This window comes from Ictidomys tridecemlineatus, chromosome 5 (assembly GCF_052094955.1).
Source record: "Ictidomys tridecemlineatus isolate mIctTri1 chromosome 5, mIctTri1.hap1, whole genome shotgun sequence".
Taxonomy (NCBI): Eukaryota; Metazoa; Chordata; class Mammalia; order Rodentia; family Sciuridae; genus Ictidomys; species Ictidomys tridecemlineatus.
In genome coordinates this window covers 199,366,444-199,382,415 of record NC_135481.1, presented here as the reverse complement: position 1 = coordinate 199,382,415, position 15,972 = coordinate 199,366,444, and the positions used below count along the sequence as shown (strand labels likewise).

At 59.9% G+C, this 15,972-nt stretch overlaps 2 protein-coding genes and 1 long non-coding RNA gene across 7 annotated transcripts; 1 reads left to right on the top strand and 2 right to left on the bottom strand.

Moving 5' to 3' along the window:
- Window positions 1–557: 557 nt before the first annotated feature.
- Window positions 558–7,858, bottom strand: Ogfr (opioid growth factor receptor). 3 transcript variants are annotated; one of them, XM_005325313.5, is made up of 7 exons: window positions 7,718–7,858; window positions 5,105–5,173; window positions 4,487–4,565; window positions 3,672–3,750; window positions 2,764–2,830; window positions 2,173–2,321; window positions 558–1,856 (listed from the first exon to the last, which is right to left on the bottom strand). In XM_005325313.5, exons 2-7 carry the CDS (start codon window positions 5,138–5,140, stop codon window positions 881–883), a joined length of 1,386 nt encoding a protein of 461 aa, XP_005325370.2. In that variant the 5' UTR covers window positions 5,141–5,173; window positions 7,718–7,858; the 3' UTR covers window positions 558–880. The 3 variants fall into 3 exon arrangements, with proteins under 3 accessions (XP_005325370.2, XP_077908253.1, XP_013214098.2); XM_078052127.1 differs by lacking the exon at window positions 7,718–7,858 and adding an exon at window positions 7,174–7,399; XM_013358644.4 differs by lacking the exon at window positions 7,718–7,858 and adding an exon at window positions 5,831–7,042.
- Window positions 7,859–7,967: 109 nt separating this feature from the next.
- On the top strand, window positions 7,968–10,495 carry LOC120886184 (uncharacterized). Its single transcript, XR_005728955.2, has 2 exons — window positions 7,968–9,709; window positions 10,084–10,495. It is a non-coding gene; the product is annotated as an uncharacterized LOC120886184 (long non-coding RNA).
- Window positions 10,496–10,534: 39 nt separating this feature from the next.
- Mrgbp (MRG domain binding protein) lies at window positions 10,535–15,635 on the bottom strand. Of its 3 annotated transcripts, XR_013439918.1 has the most exons (6): window positions 15,415–15,635; window positions 14,342–14,463; window positions 12,325–12,406; window positions 11,964–12,038; window positions 11,681–11,868; window positions 11,439–11,544 (listed from the first exon to the last, which is right to left on the bottom strand). XR_013439918.1 is itself a non-coding variant. In XM_078052128.1 (5 exons), exons 1-5 carry the CDS (start codon window positions 15,560–15,562, stop codon window positions 11,357–11,359), a joined length of 615 nt encoding a protein of 204 aa, XP_077908254.1. In that variant the 5' UTR covers window positions 15,563–15,632; the 3' UTR covers window positions 10,535–11,356. The 3 variants fall into 3 exon arrangements, 1 of the variants encoding a protein (XP_077908254.1); XM_078052128.1 differs by lacking the exon at window positions 11,681–11,868 and having other exon boundaries at window positions 10,535–11,544; window positions 15,415–15,632; XR_013439917.1 differs by having other exon boundaries at window positions 11,681–12,038.
- Window positions 15,636–15,972: the final 337 nt, after the last annotated feature.

The following is a 15,972-nucleotide window of genomic DNA, read 5'->3' as shown; positions in this document are numbered from 1 at the left end:
CCACTTGGGGAACCCTTCTCTCAGAGGCCCCACAAAAGCGCCTCACCAGCTAACTTAGGTGTCCTGGGCTCCTGGCTCAGGACAAAGCCAAGCTGTGGCGCAGGGCTGCCAAGGGAGGCTCATGGGCTCCACCAGGTGGGGTGCAGCCAAGGGAGTCCTAGGAAGGCAGAGGGAGGTGTGGAGGGGCACTGCTGGGCAGGGGCACTGCGGGCCTGAGGCATCAGTGCACCCCAACCAGGCAGACGTAAGACCTGCAGCACCCCAACTGTGGTCCCCCCACCCAAGGGGCTATGCGCAAGTCCTAGACTGACTGCTGGGAAGGTGACCCAAGGCAGCTGAGGGGCAGGATGTCTAGTGTCGGGGCTGGAGAGGCTGCGTGCTCGGACGGGATCAGGGACTGTGCTTCCACGGAGAGCTGTGCCACTGCTGCCTGGTGGGCACTTGCCTGGGCAAAGTGAGATGGCACCAGGCCAGGCCACTCTGCAGCTGGGAGTAGAAGAACCTCAGGAAACCAGTCACAGGCCACCAAAGAGGACTGCAGCCCACACCACAAAGACTCAAAGTCAGACGAGTTTATTCAGAAAAGGCCTTGCTTGGCACCACACTGAGAAAAGGACCCTCCGGGACCCTGGAGGGTTTATTTACAAACACGGGGGCTCAGAGGAAGAGCAGGGAGAACGCAGTGAGGTAAGGAGGGTTCTGAAGGCTCGGGCCTTCCCTGAGGGCAGGGCCTCGGTCCATCCAGTGGCCACTGCAGTGACCACCAGGGAGAGGCCAGCACTGCTGGGCACTGAGAAGAGCCGGCAACAGGGCTCCTGGGACCCAGACTCGCCCTGCAGCAGGGCTGGGCAGGGCCAAGATGCCCGCAGGCTTCCGTTCCTTAAGGCTTTCCGTTTCCAGGTTTGGCAGAAGGTTCGGTCCCGGCTGCCTCCCCCATCCCATCCACAGGGGTCCCTGTGGTGGCAGGCCCTGGGCCCTCTGGCGGGCTCCCACGGGCACTCTGCTCGGGCCCCACCTGGCTTTCTGGTTCTCCCTCCACCTCGCCTCCACCCTCTTGGGCCCTGAAGCACTGAGATGGGGTGGGGGCAGGCACCTGGGTGCTGCTGCTGACCACTGCTTCGTCCCCAGCGCCCTCCTCCACCTTCCTCCGCTTCCTCACCTCATCGGCCACCCTGGCCCCTGGAGGCTGGGGGCAGGGCTGCTCGGTCTCCCCCAGGTCCTGGCTGCCCTGGCTGAGGGCACACCCCTCCAGGTTCTGAGCTATTTTCTCCACCTCGGAGGGGCCTGGGGGGCCTGGCTCCGCTGGGGCCTGCTCCTTGCGGTTTGCCTCCAGCTTCCTCTTCTTGCTCTCTTTGGGACTTGGGGGCTCAGCCGCATTCCCTTGGCCCCCCTCCAGGGTTTCCGCATCCTGGTGCTTCTCACTCAGGGGCTGGGGAACCTCAGCTGACACCCTGTCCCCACCAGGGTCCCTCTCCTGCCCACAGGTCTGATCCTGGGTGCCAGCCTCCTGGAGGGAGTCCCCTGGGCCCTCGTCCCCCTCTGCCTGCCTGGGGGCTACCAGTGGCTGGAGTGTGGCCCGGGGCCTAAACCGCTGCAGCTTGTCACGTGGCCCCCAGACGAACTTGCAGCGAGGCTGGAAGTGCTCCCAGGCGAAGTGCACGAGCTCCCGGCGCTGGCGCCGGCAGCGCACAGCAAACAGGAAGTAGTCCAGGGCGCTCTGGCGCACGCCGGGCAGCTCGCAGCGCACCAGCGTCTCTTCCAGGAAGAAGCGTGCCAGTGGGGCCTGGTAGTGCTCCAGGCCCAGCTCGCCCAGAGACTTGAGGATGCGCGTGATGCGCAGGTTGTTGTGGCTGCGCCTGCGAGAGGGGAGGGTGAGCGAGCTCAGCTGGCGCCTCCAGGAGGACTCACACCCACGGGGAGCGTCCACTGAGGGCAGTGCCTCCATCAGTGGACTCACGTGGGGGGGGTGCTGGCTGGAGGAGGGCAGAGGGGCCAACACCCCCAGCAAGGGGGATGGTGCCACCTACAGATTGTCCCTGACCCGCTCCCAGGCAAAGGAAGCCCTTCCTTTACGTCCTCACCCTCTGACGGGGCGGGCACCATGCCTCCCCGCAGGCCCCTCACACCTGCCTGGAACCCAGTGTCCTGACCTGAGGCTCGCCCGCTCCTCACCAGTTCAGGTTCTGGAAGCGACTGTGGTAGTTCTGTGCTCGGCACACAGCACCCGTGTCCCGGTCTTTGAGCTGGATCCCGTAGAAGCCCAGCATGAGCTCATAGGCCCGGACGAGCCGCTCCCTGACCTCCTTGGAGCTTTTGAATGCCTGGAAAACATCCCCAAGGGAGCTCAGGAGGCCGTTCCTGGCCTCTGTCGGGCTGTGTGGGATGGCCATGGACACCAGGCGGGCAGACGCCTCCTGGGTCTGACTCAGCCTTTTAAGGCAGAATGACAGCAGGCACATTAATGCAGCTCCTCCCTGTACAGAACCAGATTCCCAGAGCCGGGGAAGGCTGCCTCCTCTCCGATCCTGCCCTGGCATCAAGCTGCTCCTCCTGCTCAGGCCCTTCCCCCAACTCCCTAGCAGGCAGCGGACGGCCTGAGAGATTTCTAGATGCTGCAGGAGCCCATGCAGGAGGATGACCACTCTGGAAGGCAGAGCGTGGGCCGCAGGTTCTCTGGGCCTCTGCATCTCCCAGCAGCCCTCCAGGTGGCATCCAGCACCTGGTATCAGATGTGACCTCTCTAGCAGGGGCACAGGAGCTCACCTGGACCTCCTTGAGTGTGAGGGGCTTGGCGTGCCAGTTCACTCCCGGTTCCCTCAGAGGAAACAGCCTGTGAAGACAGGGAGGGCGCAGGCCCTTTAATGACCAGGGCCAGACTTCCAAGACCTCAGGCTCAAGATTGCTGGGTGGCCTGGGGCAGTGTACTACCCTCTCTGGGCTTGCTGCTTAACTCTAGGAGGGTGGTGGCCTCCCGCAGTTCACAAAGCAAAGGGTCAAGGGTAGAAAAGAAGGGTTTAGCACAGGTGAGTGTGACTGGCCAGAGCCCAGCAGGCATGCCTGGTGGCCTGCGGGCAACCCATGGAAGGCTGCCTTGTCCCCCTGCTCAGGCTGGGGCCAGGGCTCTCCTTCCTGCTTGCTCATCCTCCTTTGCTTCCCTTCACTGATGCCAGGAGCTCATCCCCATGATGCACCCCACACAGGAGGCCCCCTGGAGCTGCCCAGAAGGCTGACCTCAAGCAGAGGCACACTGCTCTTAGGGCAGTCATGGCCTCCAAGAGCACCACACGTTTCTGCCCAAGCCTGACCTAGAGCCTCACCATGGCCTGCGTCAGGCACAGCCCACCTGCCCCTGGGGGCTCAGGCCTGGTGCCAAGGCTGCAGCCCCTGGCAGGGGAGCAGGCAGGCCATTTCCCACCCCACGCCCCAGCTTGTGCGTCTCCCCTCCTGCCTCCTGGGGCCACTGTGTTCCCAACCACAGAGGTGCTGAGACCTCAAGAGCCAACAGACCGTGGACAGGCTGGAGTCTCCCCTTTGTGGCACTGGCCCCATCCTGCGGTGTGGAGGTGGGCTTCTGGGAAGGACACTACTAAGTGCACACGAGAAGGCAGCAAGTAGCCCAGGACCCAGGCTCCCCTCCCCATCCGCCCTCCTGCTGCTCCCTACCGGCTCACCACTGGATGTAGGAGTGATTGTCCTCGAGGAGATCATAGTTGTCCCTCCAGTTCTGAAGAATGTCTTCAATGAAACATCCTGGGAACCCCATGGGGCCAAGTCAGCAGTGGGGACAAAACCCTGACAGGCTTAGGGACAGAGTGCTGCCAATTCAGCCCCCGATTCTTTAAGACCGTCAAGGGCTTTGGGCTCAAGGTACTCAGCCGCTCTGCAGTGTGGAAGCCAGACCCTCAGTGTGACTGAGGACAACTCGGTGGAGGCCCGGGAGGCCCCTCTGTGGAACCTGTGGTCCAGACTCAGACCCATTTCTGCCAAAGGGGTGCCTCACTCAAAGCCTGGCCTGTGAACCCTGGTACTCACTCTGTCCTCAAACAAAACCCCAGCAGAACCCAACCCCGGGGCACAGTCCAGAGCAGGTGGCCCGGGTCTGTGAGGCCAGACAGTAAACACCCCAGGCTGGGGGGCCACATGGTCTCCACCTAAGCAGGCTGTTTCCTGCTCCAGAGAGAAAGCAGCTGCATAACGAATGGGCACGGGTAGGTTCCAGTAAGACTCGATGACAAACTTAGATTTCAAGGCAACTGGACATCACAAAATATCACCCTACTTTTTATGACACCACGCAGAACAGTAAGACCATCGGCTCGTTAGTCCACCTGTTGCCTCGAGCAGCTGCAGCAGAGACCATGTGGTGGGGAAGCCTCCAATGTTCCTCTGGGACCCTTTACACAGCCCCCCAACCTGGACCCCTCTGGCCACCTCCAGGGGGCTCTGTGGAGCTCTCTGAAAGCAGGGCAGCTGAGCGGGTGTGTACCGTTTGGCAGGAAGCGGATCTCATTTTTGTAGAAACTCAGGTTGGGCATGTCACCGTTGCAGTCTCGTTCCACCAAATCCTGAAGGGCAGAGAGAGGGCATGGCTGGGGCCTCATCAAAAATACGCTGCCTCTGAGGGCCCTCAGTCCAGTGCATCTGCAAACCTCCAGGCCTCCGGAGGCTGCCTGAGGCCCTGAGCCCAGTCGGGGCTCCTCTGCAGGTGAGGAGAGGCTTGAAGGACAGGGCCTCCTCACCTCCCACTCATGTGGGCAGGAACTGAGGACAATGCTCCTACCCCCACCCCCAGGAAGGCTTCTAACACCCTCCCCAGGAGCCCCCCCACCAGACCACACACTTGCATTAGGAGGCCAGAACTGCTACCCAACTCTACAGCCGGGGTGCTGAGGCTCAGAGCGGGGGAAGCATGTTCCCCTCACACCACGATTAGAACTCACACAAGGTCTGTGCTCTGGACACTGAGGGGCACAACCCAGAATCCAGGCCCAGGTTTCGAGCAAGACAGGGGACATTCTGTCTGACAGGTGCTAATGGGTTGTGTGTCTCCAGATGGGCCAGTGCACGGGTGCTACAGGGAACACAGGGGGCTGTGGGTACCTACCGGGTAGTGGTGCCGGTACCTGCGCATGTCCTGCATGGCTCTCCAGTTGCGGGACCCTGTTATCCTGGACTGGGAAGAGATGGCATGGGATGAGCCTCCCCTAGGAGAAGCCCCAGGGAGCCCCCGCTCTGGCAAGGCCGTGTGGCCTGAGCCAGCTCTGGTGAGGTGGCTTGAAGGGGAGTGGTCACTTGTCACAGTTCTTCCCTCCAATCCCCCACCCTGGATTTCCGAGGTTCCCAGTGGGTAGATGTGGACCCAGTGAAGTACCCCTCCCTGCAGAGTCAGACAGCTGGAGCTGAGGCCTGCTCCTATTCCTGCTCCCCTTGGGAGACTCTGGGCTTCCACCTCAGGGACGTGTATACTCCCACGGGTGTGGCCATGATGCCTTCCTGTCCCCAAGCCACAGCTCCAACCCTTCCCCCCAGGTTTGCTGGCTCTCCTCACCCTTGCTCAACCCACTGTACTTCCCCTTACATTGTGCTTTAAGTTGACATCAGGCTGTGTCCCCAGTGGCAGCCATCTTGCCACCCACAGCCCCAGGAGGGGACTCAGGCCCTCTGACCACATGTGAGAAATGAGCAACAAAGGCCTGTCCCCACTAACTCCACTCCTCCTTGGTCAGAGAACAGAGAGGACAGCCTGTGCCTCCTGTCAGAAGGCTGCTTTCAGCAAGATGTGGCCCTCTCAGCCTCACGCTCTGCACCACTTTTTCTGCATGCCACGCACCCAGGGGTCCAGACAGACGGGAGGCAACTGGTCACAAGGATGCTGGGAAACAGCTTGACCCCACTGTGTCACGAGGTGGGAGCAGAGGGTGGGCTGTGCCCAGCTGGGCAGGATGAGGGCTGGTGCCAACCCACAAGGCACAGGTTGTCCTGACCTGGGAAACAACTGGCTCAAGGGATGGGGAAGCACTGAGAGGCGCAGGAGGCCAGGTTCCCAAGTATCGGCTCAGAGCTCATCACCCCCTGCCCCAACTTGATAGGACTCCAGCCAAGTATGGCGTTGCAGCTGCTAATTTCAAACCAGGGCCAGCTGGGAAGGGCCAGTAGACAGAAACAGAAACTCCCAGGAGCTGGCTGTCCCTGTGCTTTCCCACTTCCTGCTGGTCAACAGGATGCACACAGCTCAGAGCAGGGCCAGCCTCGTCAGGGTTGAGGGGGCTCTGCAGGGGAAGGAAGGAAATGGTCCAGGCAGGAGGCAAAAGGGAAAAGATGGGAGATCATGGGCACCTCACAGGGCCAAGGTGCCGGAGCGCTGCTCAGGATGGCGGCCTGAGCCACACTCATGTCATCTCACGTCAGAGCCGGCTGGTTGGCACACTGCCCTGAGACCCTGACCCCACCTCCTGCAGCACTTAGGCCCTGTGCAGGTGTGCTGAAGGCCAGAGGGCGGGGAAGGCTACCAGGTAGGCCTGGGAGCCCTCCAGGTTCCGGGGCCACTGTCCCTGACCACTCCAGGGCACTGAGATAAACTGGAAACCAGGGCTCACTGCCACGGGGAGAATCTGAAGCCCATTTTCTGGGCCCTCCACATCTGGAACCAGAGCTGGAACGATGACGAGGCTCTGTACAGAACGGATAACCGCTGGCAACAAAAGTAGCCCCGGAGTCACAAGCACGGTGGCAACAAAAGTAACGAGTGGCTGAAAGCCGCCTGGCCGCGGCGGGTCCAGGGGGCAGCTCCCGGGTCCGCGGTGCCCCAGCTCAGCCGAGGGCGAGCCGGGACGCTGCGCCCGCGGGGCCGACGGCGGGGAGCCCACCGCCCGGGCCAGAGGCCGGCGAGGCCGAGGGGCCAGAGGCGGGCGGTCAGGATCAGCCGCGGCCACGGGACGGGGCTGGCCTGCGCCCCAGGCGCCCGGAGGCACCCACCCACGCCGCCCCGGGCCGCTGCTCTGACGTCACCCACGCACGGCCCCCGCTCGAGCCGCGGCTCTGACATCACCACGCACCGCTCTGACGCCACCCACGCACCGGCCGACTCCGGGGGCGGCCCCGGCGGGGCGGCGGGGCCTGGGGTCCCCGGCTGCGGCGCGGCGGAGCGCGGCCCGGCCTCCCCGCCTCCCGCACCTGGAGCGCGCCGGCCCGCGGCCCCTCCGCGTCCTCGTCCTCGTCCCCCGCGTCCGCCTCGCCCGCCTCGCCCGCCTCGCCCGCCTGGCCGTCCTCGCCGCCCTCCGCGTCCTCGTCCTCCTCCCAGGTGGAGTCGCAGTCCGGGTCGTCCATACTGGGGCCGCGGGACCCGCTCGCGGCGGAAGCGAAAGTGAAAGCGGAGGAAGCGCGGGGGCGGGGCGGGGGCGGCCGCAGGCCCCGCCCGTGTGGCCCCGCCCGCGCCGCGCGCCGCGGAGCGTCCCTGCGGGGACAGCGACCCCCGGAGGAGGCTGCCGTTCCGGGAGCCCCTGCCCCCGGGTGTCCCCACGGAGGACCCCTGCCTCCGCGGAGGAAGAAGCCTCCCGTGGAGATGTCTCCCAGATGATTGTACCCAGAGGGTGGCCTTCGAGCAGCCACCATATATTCCATCATGTCCACCCTGAAGGATGACCTTGCGGAGATGTCCCCCAGAAGGACAACGCCCACCCCCAGAAGAGGCTTCAAGATGACCCCCTTTAGGTCTCACCTCCCTAGGGGACGCCTAACCCAGAGAATCCCTCTCCTGAGACTATCCCTTCCCCCCAGAGAAGTCCCTCCAGAGGCTGTCCTCTGAAGGATGCCCTCTGGTCGGTGCTCCGCGCCCCGCCACCGGTCTGGAGTCCCTGTGATCCTGCTAGCTGTGGTCAGGCGAGGGGTGGGGGCGCTGGGCTCCGGAGGCTGCTGGCAGGTGCCTGCGCCCTCCACTGGCAGCACAGGACAGCCTAGTAATCTTCTTCAAAGCCCTCACTCTATCTGCAGGTGACGCCTCAGGGAATGCCACATGATATTGGGAGTGACGTCCCAACGCTGTTGCCACCCGGTCAGTTGTGGGAAGTCACAGGTACCACACTTAGGTGGAGGGACCACACAGTCTTGAAAGCCAGGAGACAGAGGTTACTGGGGTCAGCCTAAGGATGGTGCAACCTAGGCTGACCCGAATAAAATGCCTCCTTAGGAATCTCTGGGGGACCGCTGGTGGCTGGAGGTAGGTGTGCCTTTACACATTGGCAGTCCCAAGTGCTGGGACTGGGGCCAGCTGACAGGACTTTGGTGCCTGTGGGGGACAGGTGAGAGTGAGGAAGTGAATTCAGTCTTCCCATCTCAGTCATGAGCATTCTTATTAAGGACCTCTGGTGCTGGCCCCTAGTCCCTGCTGACCTTTATTAACCTGGGGACAATCTCTCCTGGCTGAGCATGTGTCCATGTGACACTCTTCCTAAGAAGACAGTACTGAACCCCGAAGCTACAGAGCTCTGGATATTTCTGCAGATTGTCTCACCGTGCAGCCAGGGCAGGGTTACTGTGAATGTGTGAGCAAGCAGCCCAGGGCTTCTGGTGGGGCGGACCCACTGCAGACTGGGAACATAGTCCTGCTTGTTATGTGATGTACAGCTGGGTTCTGTTATAACTCCAGGGTAGGCAGGGCAGTCTTTGGTCGGGCACTAATGGCTGCTGGTAAAGCTTGCAGGGTTTGATCTGGGACACCTGGATGAGCAGGCATGCCAAGCCAAGGGACAGTGTCCCACTGCTGCCTGCTGCCAGAGCAAGAACCTGGCTACAGAGCCATATGCCCAGAAAGAGTTGTTTTTAAGATATTGTGCAACTTCTCTTTTGCACACACAGCCACCATGAGTTGTCCTTTGGTTTTGTGTAGTTTGTGCAGAGCTCATCTTTAGAGAGCCATGAGATGGCATTGTGTCTTCCCTGAGCATCTTCTGCAGTCAGCTGTCACCCAGTGGGGCTCAGTTTTCCAGATGGCTTTGCTGCCCTTGGTGGGAGCTGAGCAGTGGCACATCTTGCTCTGTCATGCTGGAGAGGACATCTTTGCAAGTAGTGTTGTTTATGGCTCTGCCTTGCCGGAGTTTGAGGAACAGTGGAACTAACTGTGGCTTCCCTGTTGTCCCTGGACCAGTCTGGGAGAGGTGAGACCACACCCAGCCGAACAGTCCTTACTGACTCCCTGCACACTGATGACACCTGAGGGAACATCTGTCCCCTCCAGGAAAGGTGCCTGGAGGTCAGGCGTGCTTGGCACACAGTGTGTCTGCTGAGGTGTCCATCTTAGCATGGACAGGCTTTGCAAATGAGTGGATCACAGTGCAGGACTTTGTGCTGTGAATTCCACCTGGTCATTTTTACATGCAGCAGGAGCTCCCGTGAGCTGTAAGGGCTGAAGAACCAGGTAGGGCCACTGGGGCTGTGGGGTGACGCCTGCTCCTGAGGGGCAGCACGAGGCAGAGGCTGACCTGTTGACCAGGCTCTCCAGTGCATGCTGAAGTCCTGACGATGCAGCTTTAGGTGGGGCTTCTGACAGTGGTCCTTGCTGGAGAGGGGCCTCCTTCCTGGTCATCCCTCATGGTGACTGTCTGCTTCCCTTTCCCATGCTAGTTCTGGACTCAAAAGAGCCAGGATCCAGCAACAGGACCAGCACAAATGGGCACTGAGTGAAGGTTGACCTGGAAGGAGAGAGCACATGGAGGTGGGTGGGTACTTGGGTGAAGAGAGACCTTACTCTTCCCTCTGTGGGGTTTGTGGTATGGGGGGGGTGCTCCTGAGGCTGGCCCCCAACTGTCTACAGTGCTGACCTCTGTCTTGACACTGCACAGGCCAAGGTCTTGAGTGTCAGGGTGAGCAAGGAGTCTACTGTGCTAGGATCTCATCTCAAATGGGGCAAAACTCCGTCCTTGGCTCCCACCCATGGGGCAGGATAGTACAGACAAGGGCATAGACCAGCCCGGGCTCTGCAGCTGGTCTAACCTGGGCATGTGGAAGGGAAGGCTGTGAGACCAGCTCGTTTGTCCCCACAAGATATTCTTTCTGTGCAAGGAAACTGGATCCAGTCATATTTTACAGGCACACAACTGCCCCACCCAGAAGTGACTGGGTTTGGTGTGATCAACTTGGACTCCATGCTGTGCCTCTTGTCACCCAGGACACTGCAGATTGCTCAGCTTTACATTGGTATTGAGATGCTGAGGTGCATGTGTGTGTAGGCTGGTCTCCTACCACACCTCCTCATGCCCAATGGCTGGACTGTGCTTTGTGAAGAACACTCATTATCAGCAGTCTAAGGTCACACGCCAGAGAGCAGTTTGGCAGGTGCCAGAGCTGTATGTCTCTCTGGATGTGACACATGTTCAACAAAGTAACCTCTCTGGACCATTAGTTACTGTTTGTACATTGTATCAAGTGATGTTAACAAGTTGTTTAAGTGTGCTCTTCAGTTAGAAATCTTGGAAAAATAAAACTTCCTATTGCAGAAAAAGCTGACCCCTTTTGGTGATTGAAACCACACAACTCCAGGTTGATTTTTTGTGCTTTAATATTCTGTAGTCCAATGAAAGCATACTTCAACCAATACTGAGGCCACTGCCTCACCAGCCCAAAGGTTGTGTCTTCCCCTCAACTCCCTCATTTGGTCTTTTTGCAAGTTACTAGAATTACAAAAATAACCACTATAAATTCTCTGTATCTGGAATATAAAAACTGAGCAAAAAGTATCTCAGTAGTTGTTACCTAAAAACAAAACATCTCAGAAAAAATACAACACAGGTTTAACTTCTGCAGTATTCTTTCTCATATAAAACGCTAGTAAAATAGGCTTCTTAAAAATTAAATAGTGAAATACCAACCAAATTATATACATCGTTACAGTACAAGTGAATGAGAAAAACATCCAGTTCTTAGTCTCCCAGGTAGGGAGTGGGGCACGTGGTGACCTGGGCCACATGCTCCTGATGCCTCCATGGGACAGCAGGGTAGTTTAGAAGGACAAGCAAGTGCAGAGCGAGTCCCCAGGGAAGGCTAGCACTATGGTCTTTCTGAGGACGAAGTGGGGGCTGTTTTATTGCTTGCTGATTCGCAGCCTTCTCCTGGCCCCTGCCCTTGCTCTCCTCCCTGCAACCTGGCGAGGGAGGAGCTGAGCCCAGAGAAGACAGACGTGGACTTGGCAGCTCAATGTCCAAGAGGGTTGGTCCTGGTCTTTTGGGTCCCCTAGGGACCCTGGCGATCTGACAACATGGCGGGAGCCGCCACAGCTTCCTGTAGATGGCCATGTTTGCCCAGGGACCTGAGGGCAGGCGGTAGGGCTTGCAGCTTGGACGACTCTGCTGCCGGGCTGTGGTGTCTATGTTCGGCGCCGCTTGGCAGCGCTGGGGCTGGAGGGGTTACTGTTAGCGGTCAGGACTTTGTCAGTGACCCGGCTGCGCTTCCGCTTGTCCGCCCCGTCTTTACACCCCAAGTCTGAGGAGCTCTTCTCTTTGTCTTTGCTGGATTTTTCTGTTGACTTCCCCAAGCTCCCTGAAGATGAAAAAACTGAGAAACAAAATCATTTGGCTGAAGACAGAATACCCAGAACCTCATTTCATCATCTTCTCAGTTAGGAAAATCAGAATCTACACATAGGACCCCTGACCCCAGCAGGCTTCCCCCTGGGTGGGGAGCCCCTTACGCGAGGCCTGAAGAGGGGCCTCCCGACAGAGAGCCTCGGGTGTCCCACGCTAGGCTTCCAGGCTCCGCCACGACGTCAGGAGAGGAGCAGCTGAGCCTGCGGCTCCTGCACTTTGCTTTGCTGCGGGGACGCTGTCAGGACTCCTCCTGCACTGAGATGACCCTCCGTCCTGCAGACTCTACGGCCACCTGACCGCGCCCTGCATGAGGGAGGCCTTTCGGGGAGGGCGATGGGGTGCTGTGCTCCAGCGGGTGCGGGGCAGGGTGGGGGGTTCCACACTTACCGTCGTCGGCCCCACTGTGGGGGTCCACGTCCTCCTTCATCTCCTCCTTCATCTCCTCTTCAATGACCACTTTTCCTGTGGAGGAGACAGCTGACCTTCACTGGAAACCCACGGTGGCGGCCAGCGCTGGGGACGGGTGGGCCAGGACTGCCCCGACTCTGGCTGCCCACACAGGCGGCAGCATCCGTCACACGGATGCCCTTGAACACTCACCCTCGCCCTGCCCCCCAGGCCCCCAGACCACCCCCATGCAGTGGAGGCAGAATTCCCCCTGAAGGCCCCTGACCTTCACGGTAACCACCCACCCCTGGCCCAGCTCCCACCTTTTCTACTCCCAGATCAGACCTCTGTGGAGCCTCACCTTCTCGGACTTCCTGAATGATCTCTTCTGGAAGGACAAAGTTCCTCTCTGGATTCGGGAATGGAAGAATCTCCGACTCATGCTGACAGCAAATACGGCATTTTGTATTTAAAAAAAAGAAAAAACAAACAGAAAAACAGGTGTAATGTTCGCAGGTCGTAAAGACATACAGAAGCTGCTCGAGGGCACCAACAAGTGCCTCTAACTGCGGGGCCGAATGGGCAGATGTGTGGGTACTGACCCTTCCTTCTTTCCACCTGCAGAGCCTACCATAATCTAGGTTTGGCAGACAGAAGAGGGAGGGACAGGAGGGCACAGACACCACAGACAGCCATGGGAAGGGGGTCCATACCACTGGAGGGCCCCAAGGGAAGAGCAGTCCTGCCCAGACACACTGGGCAGCTTACCCTTGTGGCTTCCTCATAAGAGTGACTGCACCATGGTGTACCAAGGCAGTTGACAGTCCCTGCCCACATGGTGCCAGTAAGAGGGCCATGTGCAAAGAAGCCCAGAGAGTAAGGCAAGTGAGGAAAGGTCCTCAAGCAGACTGGGCTTCCACCTGTCCTGCATGTCCCACATACCAGAGGGGACAGGGACCTGAGAATACAAGACAATGGAACCAAGGGAAGGTTGAGTTGGCAGGAAGGTCCCTGGATGGGAGGGGATTAGGAGAGGGGCTTCCACTGGCAGCTCAGGTGCTGCGTGAAGTCAGGTGGTCAGTCTTAGTTTATGCATCAATGTGTGGTGTGACAGACAAGGGGACAGATCCGTATTTTACAGTCCTTCTTGTCCTTAGAGGCCACTGTAGAAGACGGGGGCAGCTGTCCTGGGGGTAAATGGAAGTTCCCTGAGGACCTGGAAGGCCACTGTGCCTCCTAAGCAAGCACCTGTGCCAATCTCAGCCCAGAGCTTTGTCTTCCCTAGATGGGCATGATGCTGCACTCATCTCTGCACCTGGACAGGAAACATCTGGGGAGCAGGTGCTCCAAGAAACCCCACAACTGAGATCCTAGGGAGTCCAGATAGAGTGGGCCCCTGATTCTGCAGGTGGTGACCAGGGACTCACACCTGACTTGACATGCTCATTGTGCAGACAGGAGTGAGGCTGCTGCAGGGAGGACCTCTCTGATGGGTGCATCTGGGCTACAGGTGCTGGTCACTACAGGTGCTGCTGCAAACTCCCTACCAGGCTCAGAATGCCTTTAGTGTGAGATGCCACTGGCAGCCACCACCCAGGTTTTCAGGGCCTCCCTACTGGCTCCCTACAGCTACAGAGAGTGGGGCACTTAGGACTCACCCAAGGTCAACAGGCAGCATTCTCTGCTTTGACAGTGTGTACCCCAGTCTTGCAAGGACCAGTAGGGCTGAGTCCAGCCCGGAGGCTCAGATCTCCTTCTACCAGCACTGCTCTTCTGGCCCCCAGACCTCAACGTACCTCACACTCCAAGCATACTCACCTTTGACTTCCTGATCCCACCCACTCCTGCTGCCGCAGGGCTCCGACAGCTGCCTTTCCTCTGCCAAGAACACCCACCTGTCTACTGGCCACCCTGGTTATTCAACAAACCCACCTGCCTGTCAGACACTGCCAGCTCTGGGCTCCATAAGGATGGGGCTCTCTGTGCCACCATGTTCACCTTATGTGACTCAGATAAGTTCACCTCCCACCTTAAGCACTTTTGGGACTCCCAGAGACTGACAACAGCAAGGGGCCCATGCCTTGGTACCCTTAGTGGCACCCTGTGGGGAAAGCCCCTGCTTCTCAGGTCCCCAGTTAGTCCCTGGAAACTTGCGCTGACTGCCCAAGCTCAAGTAAGTTCCCTGAAAAAGGAACCAATTGCCATGACTACACTGTGCTTCTCATGAGCCTCATCTGTGGGACCACCTCTGCTGCTCTGCTCAGCAGACACTAGGAGGTCAGCAATAGGCACTCCCCAACCCACTGGGCCTGGCCTCCAGGGAACACAGTGTGCGCTTCTTGTCTCCCCACCCCATGAGGGAGAGGGGTCCAGCTCACCAGAGCCTGCATGTCGTACATGGTACTCAGATGGTCCCAGATGACCTTGGATGGGACTTGCCGCCCAATATTCTGGCTGAACTTGTCCCGGATACAGATCATGTGGAAATGTCGGTTTACCCCTGTGGGAGGAGAAGCAGGACAGTAGGTAAAGGGGAAGGGGAGAAAGTGCTGTTCTGGAGAATGAAAGGGCAATGGGGGCTGGAGCCGGGAGGGTAGTGAGTGGTAGAAAGGGTCAGGGGTGAGTGGAGGTGATGTAGGAGGGGCAGCAGTGCCCAAGGGGAAGGGCAGGGGTGTTGCAGGGGTAGGGGTATGGCAAGGAAAGGGATATTAAGGTGGGGGGAATTGTGGGCACAGGGGTTTGACAGAGGTGAGAGGTGTCCCTGGCAGCCAGAGTGTGTGTATGAGCCAGAATGTGCCAGGAGTGGTGGTGGAGGGGTGGTCTGAGAACAGCCCAATATCTGGGGCAGGGAGAACCTGTGTGGTGTCCCTGCAATAAGTCCTTGGGAATAGGGGTGACCAGGGGCTGGGTGCCAGGGACAAGACTATCTTGGTGTAGTAGCCTCCAGGGGCAGGGGTGTCCCCAGAGAAGCAGAGTCCAGGGTGTCTCCGGAGTGCAGGGGCAAGGGTGTGCCAAGGGCAGAGGGATCTGAGGACAGAAGTGTCTCTGGGGCAGCAGGATCCAGGGGCAGGGGAGGGTTCAGGGGTAAGAGTGTCCCGGGGCAGCGGGGTCCAGGGGCAGGGGGTGTCCCGGGGCAGCGGGGTCTAGGGTAAGGATGTCCCTCGGGCGGGGGGATCTAAGGGCAGGGGTGTCTCTGGAGCGGCGGGATCCAGGGGCAGGGGTGCCCTGGGCGGCGGGTTCAGGGGCAGGCGTGTCCCGGGACAGATGTGTCCAGGGGCAGGGGTGTCCCGGGCGGCGAGTTCATGTCCAGGGGCAGGAGAGTCCCAGGGGCAGCGGGGTCCAGGGCAGGGCGTCCCGGGCAGCGGTCCGGCGCGCGGTCGCAGGCCCCGCCCCGCCCGACGGTTGCGGCCGCCCCGCCCCGCCCCCACGCGGGTCCGCGCCCGGCGCTCACCGACGGGCTTGTGGCCCAGCATGGCGTGGAAGAGGCACACCTCCACTTCGGGGCTCCACACCACCGTCTCCTCGGCCGGGCTGGTGGCCGCCTCCCCGGGGCCCTTGTCGCCCGGGGCGCCCCCGCCGCCCACCTCGGCCTCCCCCATGGCCGCCGGGAGCGACCAGCGCCCGGCGCGAGCAGGCGCGGCCACGGGCTTCGCGCAGGCGCAGTCGAAGGCGGGCGGGTACGCGCCAGGCGGGCGCGCGCGCCGCGTCGGCGCAGGCGCAAAGAAGTCCTGGCTTCCGGCGCATGCCCGCGGCGCCCCCTGGCGGCCGACTCTTCCCTGCCGCACTCTGCTTGGCTCTGCGGGTTTCAGGGGGCTGGTGCAGGCACTTACAAAATGTTATTTTTAAAAGCGCGATAAGATAAAGAACACGGCATCAAACTAGAAAACTGAAAGAAAACTTGTGTGTCAAAGAACACTACCAAAAAAGCGAAAAGATGACCCACGGGGTGGGAGAAAATATTTGCAAATCGTATATCTGATAAGGAACTTGTATCCATAATGCATAACTC

What these genes read in the sequence shown, in the direction of transcription:
- Mrgbp (XM_078052128.1), bottom strand. Translation starts at nt 15,562, where the DNA reads ATGGGGGAGGCCGAGGTGGGCGGCGGGGGCGCCCCGGGCGACAAGGGC. An exon ending in GCTGGGCCACAAGCCCGTCG is followed by an intron (nt 14,464 to 15,414) that starts GTGAGCGCCGGG and finishes CTCCTCCCACAG; the next exon opens with GGGTAAACCGACATTTCCAC. An exon ending in CATTCAGGAAGTCCGAGAAG is followed by an intron (nt 12,039 to 12,324) that starts GTGAGGCTCCAC and finishes TCTCCTCCACAG; the next exon opens with GAAAAGTGGTCATTGAAGAG.
- Ogfr (XM_078052127.1), bottom strand. Translation starts at nt 7,326, where the DNA reads ATGGACGACCCGGACTGCGACTCCACCTGGGAGGAGGACGAGGACGCG. An exon ending in CGCGGGCCGGCGCGCTCCAG is followed by an intron (nt 5,174 to 7,173) that starts GTGCGGGAGGCG and finishes ATCTCTTCCCAG; the next exon opens with TCCAGGATAACAGGGTCCCG. An exon ending in CGCTTCCAGAACCTGAACTG is followed by an intron (nt 1,857 to 2,172) that starts GTGAGGAGCGGG and finishes CCCCTCTCGCAG; the next exon opens with GCGCAGCCACAACAACCTGC.